Here is a 23,541-nt window from a genome sequence, read left to right on the forward strand (position 1 = left end):
CCAAAAGACAACTGACAGAATGGGAGAATATATTTGCAGATGACATATCAGATAAAGGGCTAGTATCCAAAATCTATAAAGAACTCATCAAACTCAACACGTGAAGAACAAATGATCCAATCAAGAAAGGGGCAGAGGACATGAACAGACATTTATGCAAAGAAGACATCCAGATGGCCAACAGACACATGAAAAAGTGCCCCACATCCCTTGGCATCAGGGAACTATAAATCAAAACCACAATGAGATACCACCTCACACCAGTCAGAATGGCTAAAATTAATAAGTCAGGAAACAACAGATGCTGGCGAGGAAAAAGGGGAACCCTTCTATACTTTTGGTGGGAATGCATGCTGGTGAAGCCACTCTGGAAAACAGCATGGAGTTTCCTCAAAATGTTGAAAATAGAGCTACCCTACAACCCAGCAATTACACTACTGGGTATTTACCTTGAAGATACAAATGTAGTGATCCGCAGGGGCACATGCACCTGAATGTTTATAGCAGCAAAGTCCACAATAGCCAAACTATGGAAAGAACCTAGATGTCCATCAACAGATGAATGGATAAAGAAGATGTGGTGTATATATACAACGGAATACTATGCAGCCATCAAAAGAAATGAAATCTTGCCATTTGCAACAACGTGGATGGAACTAGAGGGTATTATGCTGACTGAAATAAGTCAGTCAGAGAAAGACAATTATCATATAATCTCCCTGATATGAGGAATTTGAGAAGCAAGTTGGGGGTGTAGGGAAGGGAAAAAATGAAACAAGATGGGATTGAGAGGGAGACAAACTATAGGAGACTCTTAATTTCACCAAAACAAACTGAGGGTTGCTGAGGGGAGGGGGGTATTGAGAGGGTGGTTGGGTTATGGACATTGAGGAGGGTATGTGCTATGGTGAGTGCTGTGAAGTGTTTAAGCCTGACGATTCACAGGCCTGTACCCCTGGGGGAAATAATACATTATGTGTTGATAAAAAAATCAACTTCATTACAATAATTCCACCAATGTGGGAATGTCTAAATCACATGTGATGTAGCCACATTTATGCATCATTTAAAATTACCGAGGTACATTTTTATGTATGAAAATGAATAAACCTCCAAGACAATTATGGAGTGAAAGAAGAGTTCGAGAATGACAGCACTTACTACAGTAAAAGTTTCATGAGGGCAAGGATCTTTGTTTTATTTAGGATTCAACTGCCAGCACCTAGAAGTGTTTCAGGATAGAGCAGACACTTCACATTTGCTGAATATTGAATCATTATTCACGGAGCAACACACAAATATGTTCACATAAAATAATATTAGATATTCTCTATGGATTTACTATATGTAAATAAAAATAGGTATTCATATGTAGTAAACATATACATATATTTCTATTATTTATTTATTTAAATATATTTATGTTTAAGATATTTCTATTTACATTTAAATATATAAATATATTATATAAGTAAAATTTTATATTATTTATATATTTTGAATTATGTATATCTCTCTAAAATACAAACATATATGTATAAGTATATATGTACATACATACATATATAGAAAAGGGGAAATTACACACACATATATATATAAAGAAAAAGTAAGAAAAATGATCTCATACACACAATTCTATCTGGGGAGGTAGGGATTTAGAGATTGGCGTGGGTTGTCAAATGGAAGTTAGCGCTACTTATAAGGTTTTAATTATTTTTAAAGGAAAATATGTGTAAGTATTACTTGTAAAATTAAAAGTTCTATGGCATCATTCTTGCTAAACTATGTGGATGTTACAGCCATATGTGACATATAAGAAACTTAAAAAATCCTTTTTGTTACAAAAATTTTGTTTGTTACAAAAATCCTACCGGCAGCACAGAGCAAATTTGGGGTCTGTCTTGATAATACACTTCCCAGATTTCTGTGCCTGTTACCACCAAGCCAGCTGTGGTTGCTTCCCCAACTCCTTTCCTGCTCTTTCCTAATGTGGAATGAGCCCTGGGAGAAGGGAAGGTAGGAGCAAGCACATTTCAGAGTGGCCTACTTCATTCTCCTCGCTCTCTCACTGTGCCTCTGTCCGTCTCCCTTTGGCCAGCATGCTGCTTTCCAGGCTTCTGGAAAATGGGATCTCACCTCTAAGTACCCTGTCCATGCATGCAGCCTCCTCAGATTACCTCCATTTATCTTAGCTAAGAAAAGAGGTGACCAAATGAAACACACTAAGGTAGATTGATAGATATTCCTAGCTTAACCTTCTTAAGGTTTTTATCCCATTTACCCCAATGAAACTGAAACTAACAAAATTTCAAGCTTAAGAGAGTAGGAGGATATTTGGGGCAGAGCATTTCTAGCCCCCACCAGAGGTCTCTACTGTTAGGGACATGGAAAGGAGAGAGAGTTCTTTTGAGAATCCAGGCTGCAGCAGGGACCGGCTGACCATCTTGCATCTTAACATTTGGCAGATTTGAGTTGTGACAGTCAGTGACACAGACTGATGGGAATTCCCCTCTGTGGACAAGTAAGATACCATCCATAGCACTGTCACCTACTGCACCTGGTAAAAAATGGTGTTTTCAATCCTGAAGTCAATCTTCTGTCCCACAAAACTATCCCAGGAAAGTGGTTAATTGAACACAGAAGCAATGAGTCTGGGATAATGAGGTTCTGTGGGCTCTGTTTGCTAATGGCAAAAACTGATTATTTCACACAGCATATGTAATTAAAATGGAAGGGGTAATGAGCAATGAAGTTATGAAATGAATACGCTAACCAATTAGGTTTTTACTTCTCCTTAAATTTTTTTTAAAAGAGCCTATCTATTGTATATCCAAGCTAACATAATCAGCTTAACAAACCTTTATGAGCTTGTAGAGAGCAATAGACCACTAAATCCTGTCTATCTCCCTGTAGGGCATTACCAAAAACCATCTCGGGCCTTGGTAAGAAAAATCTTTCTCCCTCCCTCTCTCTCTCTCTCTCTCTCTCTCTCTCTCTTTCACACACACACACACACACACACACACGGCAGAGGATCATTTTTCCATGATCTCATACATATCAAATATTGTTTGGCTCCTGCTTGTGTTCACAGAATAAAGTGGGTCACAGGAATTTACTGAGATCATAAGAGCCAGATAAATGCTAGAGGATAGCAACCCAGTAGCTGCCAGATTTAACAGAGTGGAACAAAATTGAAATTTAACCTATGAGTCAGTAAATCAACCATTTAGATAGTTCTGGACCAGTAAATATGGCAGGACATTTGCTTAATTTAGTATGGACTAAGAAGACTAGACTAGACAGGATATACTAGAAAACGACAAAGAACAAAAGAGTTGGTGTGCATGCCATGTGTTTTATGTGTGAGTGTGGTATGTGTGTGTGTGTACACAGTGTATTGTGTGTCTGCGGTGTGTGTGCATGAAAGTATATGTACACACACATGTATTTGCATAGCTGTGATTGACAGAATGATCTAGTCACCCCGTGTTATTTGAGTTAAGTGATGAGCATTGCAGACTAATAGTTTAAAAGGCTCAATTTCTCTTTCTCATATAAGTGGCTGTAAAATTCTAAGGTGACATATCTCAGTGTGAGTTTTACTGTAATATGGGAGAATGACTGAGCAACGTGGGACTTGAAATATGAAGTACTATGCTACAGTCTTGTAAGAAGAATATGCCAGGCATTCGCTTGTGATTGCAAATATAAATTTCTAGTGAAAGAAAAAAAAAAGATACCATGCCTACATTCAAAATCCAGATGGTACTTAAAGTCAATTAGATCACATTTAGAAATGAGACCTGAAGGCCACGCTCATCGCTTCATGGCACTTCTTGGAATAACCATTGTCGGACTCCCACTAAACTCTTGTGGGTAAAGTAATGCACTTGTTGCAAAACATCGCTCAAACCATCCACATGGTCAATGTTGAGCTCTAGAGAAATAAACCTCTTAAAAAGGGATTTGTAAACTCAGCTAAACCGCACAACTGGTGAGGGGAACCTGGCAATGAGATAATTTCCATCATGCAGTGAATGGGAAGGCTACTATGTTAAATGTTAATATCCCCTATTTATACCTGTCACCTTCACAGAAGCTATGGCATCGTGCACAGAACTGAGCTACGAAAGCTTCTAAGTGTGGCTGCCTTGAGAATTTCAGAAATATCCACAGGTTATCCTGACTGTATGGTTGGTCAAGTTAGAGTGGGAGTACTTCACTGGAAGAAAGTACTATCTATGATAGCTCTACTTTGGCTTTTCAGCTTAAGGAAACTAGGCTCAGAGTATTTCTGGGCATCTGAAAAACTTCCAATAGAAATAAGCTACATTATTAATGAGAGCATTGGTTATAAACCTCATTTCCAAAAATAACCGTATACTAATCACTGGGCACTAGGAACATACTGTCAACAAGATACAGAGTTTATCATGCCATGGTTTGAGCCAGTACTGGTCCCTGACAATAAATCTGAAGAATAAATAGCTGGGTAGAGTAGCTTTGGATGAACTCTACATGGAGCAAAAAATGTTCCTGGGAAACACTGCCCAGCAGGTGCTCTAGACAGTGCAAGCCTCCTGTGAGGTACTGACAGGCATTCTCTGTCTTCCTGCTAGGATCACAAACTGGGAATTCCACCAGTCTAGAAAGTGGTACCTGTAGGACAAAGGATAAAAAACTGCAGTGTTTGGTGCTAGCATGAAGATCAACTCCGCCCCCTCCCATGTCCCCACACCCCCACCAACACAAGAACCCTGCAGGAGTCCTGCATGCCAATGGACCCACACAGATCTCCTATTCCTCTGCTGGAGTGGTTCCTTAAAGGCTGTCTGGGAACACTTATACCAAGGAAACATCACAACAAAGAAAAGGGCCAGGGGTAGTGTTGTCAGGTAAAATACAATATTGCCCAGTGACATCTGAATTTAAGATGAACACCAAACTTAATGTTTTCGAATAAGCGGGTCCCATTCTCTATTTGGGACACATTTACACTAAAATATCATGCATTATTTACTCCAAAATCTGGAAATCCCAACCAGAAGCACACCTCTTCTAGAGGTTTTGGGACAGTACTCAACACAAGCTTATGAGGTTCAAGATATTCAGAAAATGGATGGCTGTAGGAGTCCCAAGAAATCGCTGTTCATCAAAATGAAGTAGAATAACCTAAAGTGAAAAATTTACCAGAGCCACAGAAGCATCACTAGAAATCAAGAAATCGGAAGGGGAGGTGAACCATGAGAGACTATGGACTCTGAAAAACAATCTGAGGGTTTTGAAGGGGTGGGGGGTGGGCAGTTGGGGGAACCAGGTGGTGGGTATTGGAGAGGGCACGGATTGCATGGAGCACTGGGTGTGGTGCAAAAACACGAATACTGTTACGCTGAAAATAAATTTAAAAAATTTAAGAAAAATAAAACCACCATGTCTAATAGAAAAAAAAAAAAAGAAATTAGGGAATCGGAAGATCAGCCTGAAATGCAGCTGGAGGGCATGACGTAGTTAGTGTTTCTGTGCAAAACTTTCTGGCTGAGGGAGGTTAAGAGGTAGAGTAACAGGTGACAAAAAGCTTTTCAAATGATGACTCAGGGTCTAATCAAAAGACAAACTTCATGTGTACAGTGGAGAAAGGTTCATTGTTTCCCAGGTGGTCTTTGTAACCACACCTACTCTGCTCCTCAACCTATAGACTGATTGTAGTAAATATCAATGACAACCATAAACATGACAACTTAACTCAAGTAGGAGCAGAGTGGTAAATTCTGGTTTGGGTTGTCAGAGCAATTGATAGATGTTTTACAAAGTTCATTTCTTATGCTACAAATAAAGTCAGGGTTCACCTATCACATTTTCAAAATACATTCCCTGCTGAATACAGTGACAGAAACTATTTCCATCTTTGTTGGTATAAATCCCAGAAAACCATATTTAAAAAAGGAAGAGCTGGTGCATTCTCAAACTCCATGGTCAAGGCAAATGCTGTAGTTCTGTGCAATTACTGTCTCTCATTGCAAGAGGAAGTCTGATTATATGATGGCCAGAGGGAAATGGCAGAGTTAACTTTGTCGGATGGGAGGCTTAGAGATTCTCAGCCCTGTGCCTGACCCAAATCAAGCAGACCAGAAAAAGGATCTTCTTGATTCAATTCTATTTCTCTTGCTTTAGTGTCTGTTACCTCCAGAGGGGGCTCTGTGGAGGCCTCCGAACACAAGGCCTATTTAGGAGCCTACAATTTAGGAAATGCAATACCAAAATTCTAAGTATCTGACTTAGGAATGACCCCTATCTACAAAGCCACAGAACTAGCATTGATGCAAGCGTCCCCATCACTAGGAGAGTGGCTGCTACTGCTGGAATCACCCAGGACTCCTTCAAGGGAAGAATGTGTGGGAGATGTACAAACTACTCCCCATGATGTGAGGAAAACTCTATCAGAGAATTTCCAGTCCCTTTCCAAGCTTTCCCATGCTGTACCTTTGTCCTAAGCTCACAGGGTCCTGTGTATTTCTCTGGAAGTGGAATGTTCCAGAAGCCAGCTGATCTTTCGCCCCAACCCTCATTCCAAAACATCATCCGGGGAGAGTTCATGTCAAAGGAAATCATCAGAAGCATATCATTTAAAAACCAATAAGAGACTGAATCTGCCACACTTCCCAGGCCTGAAGCCTCAAGGATAATCAATCCTGCCATGACTTCTATCCCTATCATCTTTGGCCACCCACAAAATGCAAGCCCCTGCTGGCAATTGTCATCTCACTTATTATTCTTTACTTTCTTACCTTACCTCAATGTCATTCTACCCATTCCCCCTCCACTGCTGGCCTCCCTGCGAACCTGTCCTACTCTGCTCTCTGGACCCCACATTCATTGTAGATTAAGCTCTCCCATGTGCTCATCATTTTTATGGAATACCCCCTTCAGTTTTTTCTTTTTAGTGAAAACTGACCTTTCCTTCGAGGATACTGACTTATCTGAAGTCCTCTCAAGTGGAGGATGTTCATTCTACTCTAGTGTAAACACTGGAAGGGCCAGAGACAGTGTGGCCTTTTTCTGAGGCAACAGTACCATTTCAAAATCACTATTTTTAACATCAAGGCTCAGATCTTTCCTCCTCTGTGATTTGTGCCATTTGGTCCTGCTACCCACTCTCTCTGATGCTGCAACTTAAGGTATATATCAGTCTAAAGAGTGAACAAACCACTCAGCTACCCTAAGCAGAACTTGGGCTCCTGGCTCACAGTTTTCCTTTCCATCCCATTTCCTGCCAATATCCGAAATGACTTCAACACCCACAAAGAAACTCCATTTAACAATGCTAGCCTCAAAATTCTTTCACTTCCAATGATCTCTGTGACTATTTCTGCCTCACTTCCTCTCCTCCCACTCTTCAATCTGGTACAGTGAGCTTTCTGCTCCCTCACTCTTTGAAAGTGCTTTGGCAAAAGTCACTGATCACTTCCCATCCAAATCCAATCAACTGTGCAGTTCTCATCTAACTTGACTTCTCTGCAACATCCAACACTGTTAACCACATCCAGCTCCTTGGAACACAAACTCTGCTGGGGCTTCTGAGATCTCACTCTCTCTTGACCTCACTTGTCTTTCACAGTTCTGCTTTGCTGGTTATTTTGCTTCAGCCCACCCCATTAATGTAGGGAATCTTAAGTGTTCTGCCTTTGGCCCTTTTGTCTTCTTTTTCCTTGCTACCAATTTCTGGACCACCTAATCCCCTCTCATGGCTACAAGTCAGCGATCCAAGTCCCTAACCCCTTGCCTTGAGCCCTGAAACTGCATATTTACTAGCTTAGACACTCCCATTTCATACTCCTTCTCAACGTATTCATAATTAAATGAATAGACCCTCCTTCCAACCTGCTTCCCTTCATGGCTCATGGTCTTGGTAACCTGGGAGTCATCCCAGATTGTTCATCTCACCCCCATTCCAACCAGTCATAGCCAGTTCTCCTTCCTATGTATCCCTAATACTTTTCTCATCTTTTCAATCCCTACTGTGGTTTGATCCAGGCTCTTATCATTTCTGACCTTGGCTAGTACTACAATAGTCTTCATTCTACCTTCCCCTTAGTTCCCAGTTTACTCAGCACATTGCCGTCAATGATCTTTCCTTAACAGAAATAAGATCATGTTACTTTCCTATTAAAAAGCTATAATGATTGCTACGACATGGATGGAACTAGAGGGTATTATGCTAAGCGAAATAAGTCAATCAGACAAAGACAATTGTCATATGATCTCTCTGATATAAGGAATTTGAGAGGCAGGGCAGGAGGTCATGGGGGAGAGGGAGGGAAAAAAAATGAAACAATATGGGATTGGGAGGGAGACAAACCATAAGAGACACTTAATCTCATGAAACAAACTGAGGGTTGCCAGGGTGTGGGGGGGTATAGGCTGGCTGGGTTATGGATAATGGGGAGGGTATGTACTATTGTGAATGTTGTGAATTGTGTAAGACTGATGATTCACAGACCTGTACTTCTGGGGCAAATAATACATTATATGTTAATTAAAAGTAAGCTATAATGGGGGCACCTGGGTGGCTTAGTCAGTGAAGTTTCTGCCTTTGGCTCAGGTCATGATCCCAAGGTCCTGCAATCAAGCCTTGTGTCAGGTTCCCCACTTGTTGGGGACCACTCATACTCTCTCTCTAATATAAATAAATAAAATATTTTTTTTAAAGCTATATAATCTTTTTTTTTATATAAAGCTCCTAGCTGCCAGGACAATTAAGTTTTAAATTTAGAAGCATGGCTTTTAAGCTTCTCATGAGCTCCTCCTTCTTTATCTTTAGTTCTTGGTAAACATGATCCTATTCACACAAACCTTACGGTCTGGCCAAACCAAAAGCTTTAACATCACAAGCATACTATGTTCCACACCTCCATGCTGTTGCTTGAGAAGTTTCCAAGGTGCTCTTGTCTTTTCCTTCCCCCTCTATTCATTTTGCTAGACATAAGTGTGAATTCTTTAAAGATTTTTTCAAGTACCACTTCTTCCATACAAGTTTTCCTGAAGCTACCCAAAAAGAGCTGACCATTCCTCTTCCACATCCCATGGCACTCTCTGTGCATGTTCACTACAGGTCCTCTTCTGGATTGTAAACAGGTACTGGGGCTCATTCACCTAGCATAATAACTGGTACATAGCTTCAAGTCAATGTTTATTAAATGAATTAATAAGAACCACTGCTCCTGAAGCTAAGAATAGTCCTTCATGTTTCCCAGAGCCTCTGTAGCAGAATACCTCATATTCTCCACATCATCTAGAATAGCATCTGCTGCCAGAGTGAAAGGGCATGTGTTTTTGACACCTGAAGTAGGAATGTAGAATAACAATGCTAAAAACAGTGATTGGATAAAACAATTATATTTATTTTTTTGTGTGTTTCATAAAGCAAATACACAATTGGTGAAAAAGTAATGTTTTATTGCCAAAGTCTGTGTAAGACTTTGTATGGATATGCATGTGTGCACATGCATGTGTGTGTGTGTGTGTGTGTGTGTGTGTGAGAGAGAGAGAGAGAGAGAGAGCAAGATTCTGTTCCTCTGCTGCCAGAGTGAAAGGGCATGTGTTTTTGACACCTGAAGTAGGAATGTAGATTAACAATGCTAAAAACAGTGATTGGATAAAACAATTATATTTATTTAGCTTTATGAGTCATACGACTATAGAGTGACATTATGAGCTGTAAGTAACATAATTCAGCAAATTAAGCACTACATTGGTATTTTGGATATCCTAGAAAACTTACTATCTTTGGTGGATACTGTGATGTGCCCTCCAGATACCCCTTCAAGAATGAAGAACTTCAAGAATAAAACATCTAGAAATAAATTTAACCAAGGAACTGAAAGACCTATATATAGAAATCTAACAAGACATTAATGAAAGAAATTGAAGAACACTCAAATAATGAAAGAAATTGAAGAAAACACAGTCTAGTTCATTGACTAGAAAAATCAACATTGTTAAAATGTTCATGCTATTCAAAGCAATCTACATATTAATGCAATCCATATCAAAATTCCAATGGAATTGTGCTAAGAAATAAACAGACTTCGTCAAGATAAAAAAACTTATGCACAGCTAAGGAAACAGTCAACAAAACTTAAAAGCAACTTATGGAATGAGAGAAGATATTTGCAAATGACATATAGATAAACGGCTCATCATATCCATGATCTATAAAGAATTTATCAAACTCAACACCCTAAAAACAAATAATCCAGTCAAGAAATGGGCAGAAGACCTGAACAAACATTTCTGCAAATACATACAAATGGCCAACAGACACATGAAAAAATACTCCATATAACTTGTCATCAGGGAAATACAAATCAAAACCACAATGAGATACCCTTACACCAGTCAGAATGGCTAAAATTAGTAAGCCAGGAAACAAAAAATGCTGGCGAGAATGTGGAGAAAGGTGAACCCTCATACACTGTTGGTAGGAATGCAAGCTGGTACAGCCACTCAAAAAGTTGAAAATAAAGGTTCCTCAAAAAGTTGAAAATAAAGCTACTCTGCAACCCAGCAATTGTACTACTAGCTATTTACCCCAAAGATACAAAGGTATTGATCTGAAGGGTCACCTGTGCCCCAATGTTTATAGCAACAACGTCCCCAATAGCAAAACTGTGGAAAGTGGCAAGATGTCCATCGACAGATGAATGGATAAGAAAGATGTGGTATATATATATACAATGGAATATTGCTTAGCCATCAGAAGGATGCACACTTACCATTTACAATGACATGCATGGAATTATAGGGTATTACGCTAAGAGAAATAAGTCATTCAGAGAAAGACAGTTATCATATGGTTTCACTTATATATGGAATATAAGAAACAGTGCAGAGGATCATAGGGGAAGGAAGGGAAAACTGAATGTGAAGTCATTGGAGAGGGAGAAAAACCATGAGAGACTCTTAATTATAGGAAACAAACTAAGGGTTGCTAGAGGGAACTTGGGTGGGGGGATGGGGTAATTGGGTGATGGGCCTTAAGGAGAGCACAGGACCCAGACCACTGTGTGTTACATGCAACTGATGAATTATGGAACTCTGTATATGAAACTAATGTTGTCCTCTATGTTGCCTAATTGAATTTAAATAAAAATAAAAATTAAAAAACTAAACAGTCATAAAATTTATGGAATCACACACACACACACATACATGCCAAAGCAATATTAAGAAGGAAAACAAAGCTAGAGGCATTGTGCTCCCAATTTCACACTATATTGCAAGCTATAATAATGAAAACAATGTGATATCAGAATAAAAACAGATATATAGATCAATGGAATAGAATAAAGATTCTAGAAACAAACCCATACACACATGGCCAATTAATTAATGACAAAGGAGACAAGAATATGGAATGGGTAAAGGACAGTCTTTAATAAATGGTGCTGGGGAAACTGAACAGCTACATAAAGTAGAATGAAACTGGACTGCTATCTTATAATGTACACAAAAATTAACCCAAAATTGATTAAAGATTTGAACATAAGACCTGAAACCATAAAACTCCTAGAAGGCAGTAAGAATTTATGAATCTGACATCAAGAGCAGAAATAAGTAGGACTATATCTTACTAAAAAAGCTTTTGCACAGCAAAGGAAACAATCAACAAAATGAAAAGGGAAACCACTGATTGGGAGAAGGTATTTACAAATCATATATCTGACAAGGGGCTAATATTCAAAATATAAAGAACCCATGCAACTCAAAATGAAACAAAACTACAGCAACAAAAATCCCTCAACAACCCAGTTAATAAAGAGCAGAAGATCTGAATAGATGTTTTTCCAAAGAAGACATATAGAGGGTCAACAGGCACATGAAAAGATGCTTATCCTCTTTAATCATTAGGGAAATGCGAATCAAAAGCATAATGAGGTTTTGCCTTACATTTGTGATATCAGCTAATATCAAAAAGATAAGAATTAACAAGTGTTGGCAGGAATGTAGAGAAAAGGGACCCCCTGTGCACTGTTGGTAGGAATATAAATTGGTGCTGCCACTATGGGAAACAGTATAGAGGTTCTTCAAAAAACTAAAAATAGAACTACCATATGGTCCAGCAATTCCACTTCTAGGTACTGATCCAAAGAAAAGGAAAGTAGTAATTCGAAAAGATATATGCATCTCCCTGTTCATCGTAGCATTATTTACAATGCCAAGATATGGAAATGACCTAGTGTCCATTGATAATGAATGGATAAAGAAACTGTGAGATTGATATGGATATCATTCAACCACAAAAAACAATTAAATTTTGCCACTTGTGATAACATGGATGGACTGATTTCAAGAGCATTATACTTAGTGAAATAATTCAGAGAAAGACAAATACTGTAGGATCTCTCTTATATGTGGAATATAAAAACAAACAACTCATAGATACAGAGAATAGATTGGTGATTCCCAGACATGGGGGGTGGGGGTGATGAAAATAAAATTTAGGGTGAAAAACAAGAATGAAGGACTTGTTCCTCCAGCTCCTAAGTACATTAGCAGCAAGTTGTCAATTGTCAACCCAATTTGGAGATTTTCTCAGCTGAAGAAAACTACCTAATTCAAAGCCTTGCCTCCTTTTAGGGGCAGGCCCACATCCAGTGACTGATCATCATGAAGGTAGAAAGGCCTGTCCCATTGTCTCAACTTTGGGCAACTCTGAAGGACATGTGCCGTGTCCGAGCCCTTGAAGCCTTTGTCAGTACTGCATCATAACTCAGCCTCTCCCTCTGCCAAGTCCCGCATTCTTCCTCTCCCGTCCATAGCTGTTGGTCCTAAGGGCCCTCTCTAATAAACATCTTGCTGAGACTTTGCTTCCCAGGAAACCCAACCTCCCTGTATATGGGAGAATGAAGCCCAAGCTCTAAATAATCAGCAGAAAAATCATTTTTCAAATGCAATGTTTAAAAAAATGAAAATGACCTGTGTTCTGATCCAATCTTCATATTTATGATCTTTTATCCTATAGCCAAAAGATAGGGTTCCCAGGCCCAGAAATATCACTAACTTTTTGCTGCATATAAGTACAACCCTTTGGGCATCTGGTCTTCCATGGTTGTTTGGTTAGGGTCCTCTACCAGGCCTGAGGATGTACCTTTTGGTAGCAAGTTTTGAAGGAGATTTGGGGGTGTCCCTCCTATTAGAAGAATCAATTTGTTGAGCAGGCAATATTCTATCTACTCTATTGACATAATGGAATAGAAATACAGCCTTTCACCCTGAACTTCAGGGCAAGGTAAGGAAGATGGCATTATCTCAGAATCAGAATCTTCCTACAACCAAGTAGGGAAATGAGGATGTTGGTCTTCATTTTATCTGCTTTCTCTTGGTGACCCTAGAATTATACTCACTCATGCTAATGGAAACACACAAGCAAAAATACAATGTAGGCAAACCTTTCCCCATTCAAGCTCATTCCATCTGGCTACAGCTTCTTCTACTCTCTCTTTCTTTCTTTTTTCTTTCTTTTTTTTTTTTTTTAAGATTTCTTCTGATGTCCATTAGCATGGTAAATTCTTTTCCACCCCCTCACTTTAAATCTGGAGGTGTCTTCGGGCTTAAAATGTGTTTCTTGGAGGCAACATATAGATGGGTTTTGTTTTTTTATCCATTCTGATACCCTGTGTCTTTTGACAGGGGCATTTAGCCCATTCACATTCAGGATAACTATTGAGAGATATGAATTTAGTGCCATTGTATTGCCTGTAAGGTGACTATTACTGTATATGGTCTCTGTTCCTTTCTGATCTACCACTTGTAGGCTCTCTCTTTGCTTAGAGGACCCCTTTCAATATTTCCTGTAGAGCTGGTTTGGTATTTGCAAATTCTTTCAGTTGTTGTTTGTCCTGGAAGCTTTTAATCTCTCCTTCTATTTTCAATGATAGCCTAGCTGGATATAGTATTCTTGGCTGCATGTTTTTCTCATTTAGTGCTCTGAAAATATCATGCCAGCTCTTTCTGGCCTGCCAGGTCTCTGTGGATAAGTCAGCTGCCAATCTAATATTTTTACCATTGTATGTTACAGACTTCTTTTCCCGGGCTGCTTTCAGGATTTTCTCTTTGTCATTGAGACTTGTAAATTTTACTATTAGGTGACGGGGTGTGGGCCTATTCTTATTGATTTTGAGGGGCGTTCTCTGAACCTCCTGAATTTTGATGCTCGTTCCCTTTGCCATATTGGGGAAATTCTCTCCAATAATTCTCTCCAGTATACCTTCTGCTCCCCTCTCACTTTCTTCTTCTTCTGGAATCCCAATTATTCTAATGTTGTTTCGTCTTATGGTGTCACTTATCTCTCGAATTCTCCCCTCATGGTCTAGTAGCTGTTTGTCCCTCTTTTGCTCAGCTTCTTTATTCTCTGTCATTTGGTCTTCTATATCACTAATTCTTTCTTCTGCCTCATTTATCCTAGCAGTTAGAGCCTCCATTTTTGATTGCACCTCATTAATAGCTTTTTTGATTTCACCTTGGTTAGATTTTAGTTCTTTTATTTCTCCAGAAAGGGCTTTTATATCTCTCGAGAGGGCTTCTATTTATTTATTTGACAGAGATCACAAGTAGGTAGAGAGGCAGGCAGAGAGAGAGGAGGAAGCATGCTTCCTGCTGACCAGAGAGCCTGATGTGGAGCTCGATCCCAGGACCCTGGTATCATGACCTGAGCTGAAGGTAGAGGCTTTAACCCACTGAGCCACCCAGGCGTTCCTACCCTCTCTTTCTTACTGTCATCAGAAGTTCTCTGCTTTCATCATTTTACTGAGCGCTTGGGTATTGGGCCATGGTTTTCCTCTACATATCCAACTCAGCAATTTTAATGTCCATAAGCAATAGAACACTGCTTCTTTGATACATCTAGTACTTTGATTCCTCCCCATATTCAGAATCTGTGTTCCCCTCCTGACAAAACTGTTCCCCCTAATAATATGGAGTTGATGGTCAACTAAGCTACAGTTTTGGAGGAATCCTCAAATCTCCAATCCCCTTTCTTGAAGACTCTCATTATACTAAAAACAGCTCTATCTACCTACTTATCTCTCTGACTAAATTAAAAATTCCTGAGATGCTCATAGATGATGACTTCTAAGATAGTTGAGTCCCATCTAGGGTTATGCTGCTTTCCTTTAAAAAACACACTGACTTGTATTTGTTCACTTTTTAGGTTTGAAGACCTTTTTGGAATCACAAAGATTATCAGATAAAATAAATGGAAATGGGGGTAAGCCTTGATTTTAAACCTAAAGCAGAGATCTGTTCTTAGTTTCTCTCTCTTCTCTTTCTCTTTCTTGGACATCATGTATTCATTTCATCCAATCTATGGACCCTTCAAATAGGAGGGATGCAAAGATGCATTTCTCAGGGATAGTGCTCAGAGTAACCTCAATACTGTGCCAGGCAGAAGTGAGATTGGCCAGGGAGCTACAGAGAAGGCAATGATCTATTTACTGACCATCTCTTTAAGTGCATTTATAAGGAAATGCAAGGCAAAAGTGTGGTCAGTTCCAAAAAAGAGGGTAAGATGGAGCATGAGAGGTTTGAAAAGCAACAAATGTAGTGATCTGAAGGGGCACCTGCACCCCAATGTTTATAACAGCAAGGACCACAATAGCCAAACTATGGAAGAGCTCAGATGTCCACTGGATAACTGGCTTCTTTATGCCTATATTATATTATATTATAATATAATATATAATATAAATAATATACAATTATATATTATATAATTTATATTTTATATATCACATATTTATATAAATTATTATATAATTTATATATAAAATATATATAAATTATATAATTTATATATAAAATAAATATATAAATTATATATTATATATTATATTATATTATATTATATTATATATAATATATAGGCATATTACTCAGCCATCAAAATTGAAATCTTGCCATTTGCTACAATGTAGATAGAACAAGAGGGTATTACGCTAAGCAAAATAAATCAATCAGAGAAAGATAATTATCATATGATCTCACTGATATGTGGAATTTAAGAAACAAAACAGAGGATCATAGGGAAAGAGAGGAAAAAATAAAATAAGATGAAACCAGAGAGGGAGAAAAACCACAAGAGACTCTTAAACATATGAAACAAACTGAGGGTTGCTGGAGGGGAGACGGGTGGAGAGATGTGTAACTGGGTGATGGACATTAAGGAGGGCATAAGATGTAATGATCACTGGGTATTATATAAGACTAATGAATCACAGACCTGTACGTATGAAACCAATAATACATTACATGTTAATTTAAAAAATTAAAATGTAAACCACTTAAAAAAAAAAAAAGAAAGAAAAGCAAGAGGTGAACCTTTGTGCCTGAGGCTTACAACAAAGCAAGTTGGAAAGGATCTTAGAAAAATCTAAACTCTATTCTTTTTCTCTGGTTTTATGGGTGAGTTTTGCTCTATTGATTTCTCTTTGAGCTTTTTTTTTTCAACTTAGTGATGATGGGGGTATATTAAACCTTTGTAACAAAAGCCATTGGTCCAGAGAGCAATCATTTGAGCATGGATGAAACAAACTTAAGGAACGGACTCCAGGTTTGATGCAGCATGCCAGAGAAGCTCTAGCTTTCCTGTTCTCCTGGCCATGCCTGTGGCTGCATTCTCAATGCCAGAACTGGGAAAACCAAGAAGAGGGAGAAGAAAGAGTTGTTTATGCCATGGAGAACTGTTGTGGTCTCCCTCCATTGTATCTCTTCGTGCCCTTGCCTCTTCTGCTTCTATCACTCCCACCTTAGACTATTTTATTTCCTAAACCATTTACTCACATCTCTAGGCATCTCATCTCCAAGATACTCTAAAGATTTCTTCCACAAATGTCTTCTAGAGTATAGCTATCACCATGCCCCCTCTGTCTTGGTGGTTCCCTGCAACTTGAGGAAGGCAATTCCCTGGCATGGCAGTCAAGGGTTTTCCTAACATGGTAAGAAATTAAAACAACATGAAAGCATATAAAATTAAAAGAGGACATTCCCATCTATTCCTCTACTCTCTCTTCCTGAAGCAGCCATTCCAACAATTTTCCACTCATTTTTCTAGCCTTATGTCTTTGGACTTCCTGTACCTCTCCAAGGCCCCAGCTAAACAAGTACCCTTGCCAACTCCACATATTTTCCCTTGCTTTCCTGTTCCCAAGCCTTTACTCATAATATTCTTTAAATCTGGAATGTAAGAGAATGTTCTTCCCTCCATCTTTGTCCAAATTCTACTAATCCTTTGAGACCTAACTTCCATGTCACTTGCATTGTAATGCTTTCCCAATCATTTATTAAAATCCTGCCTTCTCCTTTGACTTCCCATGGCATTTCTTGTAGCTCCTGAGTATAGCACTTGTTACTTTATTCTCTACTCTTTAGGTACCAAGCCAGCCTCTGCTATTTAAATGTAAGCTCTCAGGGGCAGACACCACTTTTCAGTTTCTGTTGATGGCCCCTACCACCCTACCCTTGGACCTTCCATGCACATAGTGGGGATTCATTACATTCTTAAAAGTGAATAAAAGAAAAGAGGTTGGAGCCTCCAGGCTATGGTTTTGGCTTTCAATTCACCTTTTTTTTTTTTTTTTTAAAGAACTTATTTATTTATTTGACAGAGAGATCACAAATAGGCAGAGAGGCAGGCAGAGAGAGAGAAAGGAGGAAGCAGGCTCCCCTCCGAGCAGAGAGCCCGATGAAGGGCTCAATCCCAGGACCTTGAGATCATGACCTGAGCCGAAGGCAGAGTCTTAACCCATTGAGCCACCCAGGTGTCCTTCAATTCACCTCTTAAAAAGCCAGTGTCATCACCTGTGATGAGTGGGTGCTGTTAGCATCTCAGTTAAAGGATGTGGTGAATCATCAGGAGGTTTGGGAACACTGACTAGTTCCAGGTGACCATCTGGGACACACAATCAGAGAACTAAAAAAGTAAACAACAACAAAACCCCAAAAAACCAAACAAGAAAACCAAACTATCAAAGTCCTGCTATTTTAAAGAGAACCATATGACTCTTTTCAAAATGTGGAGCTCAACAATCCCTCTCATTACTTCGGTGAGAGCAAAACAGACACTTAACCTCCAAAAAACCAAGAAGCCCCAGAGTGCCTAACCTTCCTTCCTCTGCCTTGGCAGGCTGCTTGCACAGTGACTGTGTGGGTTCTCTAGTGAACCATGAATTAAGTCTCATTTTCTTTTAGTACAAGAAATTTGAAAGAAGTCATTTTTTTTTTTTTCAGGATGAAGTGGGGGTCAAAGGAAGAATGAGGAGGGTCATCAGAGCGGAGACAGTTTCACCGCAGTCTCAGGGTGGCCAAGGTCAAATCTTCTTGCTTTCTGCATTGAATGCAGCCCAGTGGATGGTTAACAGACATTGATAACACCTACATAAGGCGGAAATCTTTCAAAACAACATGCTTCTTAATTTTTTTTTTTTGTATTTGGGTTCATTTACGTGAGTTTCTTGTATAAAATAATGCAATAATAAAAGCTTAATCAGCTCCCAGGATCTTAAACATTGTAATAAACTCTCCCATTACCTGTTGCTTTGCAGCACAGATTCATCCACAATTTCATCCTATCTGTAGTTTTGCCAAAAAATAAAATCAATCCTTCATCAGTCCCTCCTCCAAATGCTTAGATCATTATCAATCCATTTGTGAGCCTACTCCTATTTAAAGTCTTTGGTAGAACTATATCCAACAACAGTTAAAACAACTCAAAAACCCTTTCAACTATAAGGCTCATCTCCAAAACTCTTTTACCTCATTCGTACTTGGACTTTACAAACAATTTCCACTATTATTATTATTTTTTAGTGATTTTCTATGCAAGTGAACTTAATTCATTCTCCAAATAAAACTACAGTATGTCTTGATAGTAGTATCAAGGGAGGAGAAGGGTTACTGAAAAAGTTGACTATAATTATGAGTTAGGAGAGAGATTACGAGATGCTGTGGGGAAGAAGAATTATGAGAAGGGAGATGGTGTGGGCAAGAGAAAATAGAAACAGAAAAGGTCTGGCACACAGCAAGGGGTGGGGCAGTGATATCCCGGGCCGTTTCTTCACAGGCGTAATGGTGTGCATCTTTGGAGAAGGCCAGTGAACAGTTCCTTCCATTGTGAGCACAGGGTTCTAATTTGGGTACAGACTCCCACCTTTCCTGTCAGTAGAGATGCCAGGCGCTGCTCTGTATAGCTAACAATGCCAACTGTTGCGTGAAGAGCCTTACCAGCCACCAGAGATCTGGGGCCCTCCTTACCCTTACCCTTCAAATTCATTAGTCACCAAACCCTGCTCACTCTCTGTCCTAAGTGCTTCTGATCCCCCTATCTCTCTCTCATCATCCCCATCCTTTGGTCTGGACCACTGTGCTACAATGACCTTCTAATTACTCATGCATACCGTGTGTCCTGTGCCTATCTGTTCTGCGCACATTACTCAACCTGTCTTCCCAGCCTCCCCCTGCCCACATCCCACCCATCAAGGCCTTTTTACTTCTTAAAATGCTCCTTTCTACCACAAAGGCCCCAAAAACTATTCAAATGATTCCTTATGCTTACAGTATTGCTTCCAGCCACATTCTGCTCCTCATGACCCTTTTTGGATCCTTCTGATCTTAACTTGAGGTTGGGTTCCCTGATATGTGCACTGTCAGTAACACAGAGGTATAATTTTGTAATTGTTCAAAGCTTTCTTCTCTGTCAGTCTCTAAGTGCTGTGAGATCAGAAGCTGTTTGTCCTCATATGTTCTTGTATAGTATGGGGGCAAAACAACAACCTATAGAATAAGGATTAAATGAATTAATTCAATCAGACAACTTTGAATAAATGACAACTTTGAATATATATTTATTCATATATATAAATAACAACTTTGAATATATTCAAAGTCATCTGATTGGATGTATACACATATACATACATACATATATACAGCTATGTAAGCTGTAGCCATAATAGTAATAATTAGCATGGTACCTAGAACAAAATGTGTGCTCAATAAATATATGTTGAAGAATAAAGGAATATATAAATTGATGGATGAACAAATGAATTCACGAATCCAGAGGGTCTCTTTTATTTTTTAGAACCAGCTGTTACCCATAACAGAGTACAGGAATGCTGTATGGTAAACAGTCACAGAGAGAAACAATTGCTTTCCTTGTCTACTGCCACGATCATGGTAAAAATAGGATTTTTGGTTTCCTTTGACTTTGAATTTATTCTACTGTATTGCTAACTAAATATTCAAAGCAAGGAGATTCAGAATTAAGAGATAAAGGGATATAATATCATGAAGTATATTTCCAGGCTTCTCGACCTTGTCTTTATTAATTAAAAAGTGTCCTTCTTAATGAATACCATCCTTTAATTATTCCCCAGCTAAATCCTGTAGAAAACCATGCATATCAGATCATCTATCCCAACAAACATTTATACAGAAAATTTCAACCTATGTTGCCAAAAAGGGAAGGTTTTCACCCCTTTGTTCTAGTACATTTCCATATTTCAGATTTCTCAATGTCTTCAAGAGAAAGGTACCAATCACATGCCTGTACATCATGATCTGCTGGTCTAACAGAAAGAGAAAATAACACAAAGCAACCAGGGCCTCTAGTGTGGTTCTGTAGTTGCAGAACTGACATACTGATCAAAAGCTATAAGTGGGGAAAGTGCCCCTGAGTTGGTCCAACTCAGTCAAATCCTACTATCTGATAAAATATTGTTTGTTTAGTATCCTTTAAGGCAGACTGTGATAATATTTTTAAATTATTTTGCTGCAGATAGCTTATTCAGATTTAGAAATAAATACTGTGTCATCACGTTGGCAATGCAACATCTGTCCTTACTCCTTACCTCCCCTATCAGAGGAAAGGTTTTGTTCCTTTCTCTAAATTTAACTTTTCTCCTGTTGCCCTGGACCCACCTGTTTCTGCCTCTGAGCTCTGTCACAATTTAAACTTTGTGTTTTCAGTTCAGTCATCAATTTTGGAAACTGGTATTTAAGAGATTTGATAGTTATAAAAAATAATTATAACACATAAGTTGCCATTTCTTCATATTTAAAACCAAAAATGCTATGCTGAATTCCATTATGGAGGATGAGGAATGCCAGACATTTATCTATTTTATTTTATTTTTATTTATTTATTTATTTTTTCTTGATACGTTTTACTTGGGGATTTTTGTTATTACTGCTGGAGCTGTTGCTGGTACAACTTTAAAACCGCAAGAAATACTAGTAATAATACCAACAATAAGAATTACAATGGTGAAGAATAGAATGATAAATTATAACCATTTCTATGTTTATTTACCTTTTCTGTAGATGTATGATTTATGATAGCCTATTTTTCTCATTTAAGCCTATGTTTTCCATACTTCAGATAATTTATAGATCTATATGTGTAAATATAACTGACCTGTTTTTCTGTGGAGCAAACTGGATCTGTGCCCCACAGTGCTGACATCCTGGACCTGTGTGGTTGCTGAGGATGGCAACGTCCTCACACCTTCTGAGTTCCCAGGTGGCAAGGGCGAGCTCTGTGAATGTCTCCATTCACTTCTACCCATGCTGGATAAGTGGAGAGCATCTTGAGCTTTCTTTTTTTCCTTCTTTAGCATATTGACCAGAATATCTGAAACTTGATTTAAGGATTTAGTGACTCATGCTAAGTTGCAATGATTAAAACACTAATGTTTCAGTTGACATTATTATATCCAAAAATATTTGCTATTTGTCATATGGTAAAGAGACCACTGAAGGAAGACTTCAAACTTATATAGTTACAGATAGTTTAGGAAGCAACTGGTCTTTCAATATGGCACCATTATATGAAAAGTTAGCAAACCCGAAGGTCTTTAAAATGTTTTGAGATTAAACTTGTTAAGACCTAAAATTCTTATGAAAGGGTTTACAAGAAATAAAATGAACACGTAATAGGAGCAGGCAATGGAGCTATGGATGTATCTGCATAAGTAAGACTTGAATCCATGATGCTGCTCAGGAGGCAGCAGGAGGAGTGGAGAGGGAGAACACCAGAGTCCATCCAGCTGGCAGAGCAGCTAAATCCGCTTTGGTGGCCAGAGTACCCCACATTCAACACATGCTGGCTTAGCATACATAAGAATGGGACTTACGGTTACTTTTTTAAGAAAGTCTCTAAATCTTGGTCCCAAATGGACTTGGAAAGAAGTGAATGGTTAGTACAGACATATCATTTTACGGTGCACATTTTGGTGGGCGATTTCAGTATACTGGGAACACTGATGAGGAGCAATGGTATCACTGCCTGCCACCCTCCTTTGCTGTTCTTTCGGGCTCAAGATGCTGAGAAACCTAAGGGATTTCTGCCATCACTGGAAAAACAGACTAAAATCCCTCTTGAGGATTTCAGAACTCCACAAGTGTTCACGCAGTAAGCTGAACTGCAGGCCTTCAAGCATGCCCAGAGATGGGGAGTGAGGAAATATGGAGGTGGTGGGGAGAGAAGACTGTAACTCTGATGCCTGTTCTTGGGCAAGTCTCATGGGGGGGGGGGTGTCACTGGATTTTCATCTTCCTCTTCAGCTTTAACTCCAAATTCTTGGAGATTTCCAGAAGCATAATCACTCTTTCTCTCAGAGTCGCTGATGTGGCTTCCAATCTTTGCCTCAAAAAATGTGTTCTTACCAGAGGTGGTGTGTGGGCCTTGGCCTGGCAGAGAGGAGCAGTGCTCTGCCCACATCTTCCACTTCTCATGCGGAACTGATTATCCACAGCATCAGAAGCTTCTGCTGGTTCACACTGGCAGCATCCATGTGCTCACCCATTCGACTATGGGCCATGGAGCTTATACTCTATGCCAGGCATGACTCTAGGCAGAGGGACGGAACAGTGAAAAGGCATATGAGTTTCTTGCTCTCACAAAGCAGAGGTCCTACTGGGGAAAGTCAGATCTCAAGTACACATACCTCATGTTAGAGGATGAAAGGGTAGCTCATTTTTAAAAGGTCAAGAATGACTGAGTGGCTACTCTCTGCTGGGTGCTCACAAAAGACTTTCCTAAGAGTGACATTTAAGATGAACATCAAGAGGCAACGGCCAGAGGAAGAATATGTCAACAGAGTTCATGGCCAGTGCTAAAACCCTAAGGAGAAGAGCCTTGTCAGTGGCTCCCAACAGGGGCTATTTTACCTCTCAAAGGATGTCTGGCCACATCCAGAAGCAGTTATGGTTGCATACTACAGTGGCGGGGTGGGGGGGCAGGTGTTGTTACTGAAGTCTAGTGGGTAGAGGCCAGAGAGGCTGCCAAACATCCTATAATGCACAGGGAAGCACCCACAACAGAGAATTAGACAGCCCCAAGGGTCGAGAGTGCCAACGTTAACAAAGCCGGTGTTAGAACCACCACAGAAAGGACACTGTGACCAAAGCCTGATACATACAGGACAGAGACAGAATAAATGAAATCAGAGGTGTGGCAGGGGCACTGTCATGTAGGGCCTT

The 23,541-nt window shown here is 39.3% G+C and overlaps 1 protein-coding gene across 6 annotated transcripts in view; it reads right to left on the bottom strand.

Annotated features, from left to right (window-relative positions):
- KIF6 (kinesin family member 6) overlaps positions 1–23,541 on the bottom strand; it is a 518,420-nt gene that overhangs the window by 201,303 nt on the left and 293,576 nt on the right. For all 6 annotated transcript variants that reach the window (XM_059177857.1, XM_059177858.1, XM_059177861.1 and 3 more), the window contains one exon: positions 21,476–21,691. In XM_059177857.1, the coding sequence (XP_059033840.1) occupies positions 21,476–21,691 (216 nt within the window). The remainder of the gene's footprint in view (positions 1–21,475; positions 21,692–23,541) is intronic.

This window comes from Mustela lutreola, chromosome 6, assembly GCF_030435805.1.
Source record: "Mustela lutreola isolate mMusLut2 chromosome 6, mMusLut2.pri, whole genome shotgun sequence".
In the NCBI taxonomy this organism is placed as follows: domain Eukaryota; kingdom Metazoa; phylum Chordata; class Mammalia; order Carnivora; family Mustelidae; genus Mustela; species Mustela lutreola.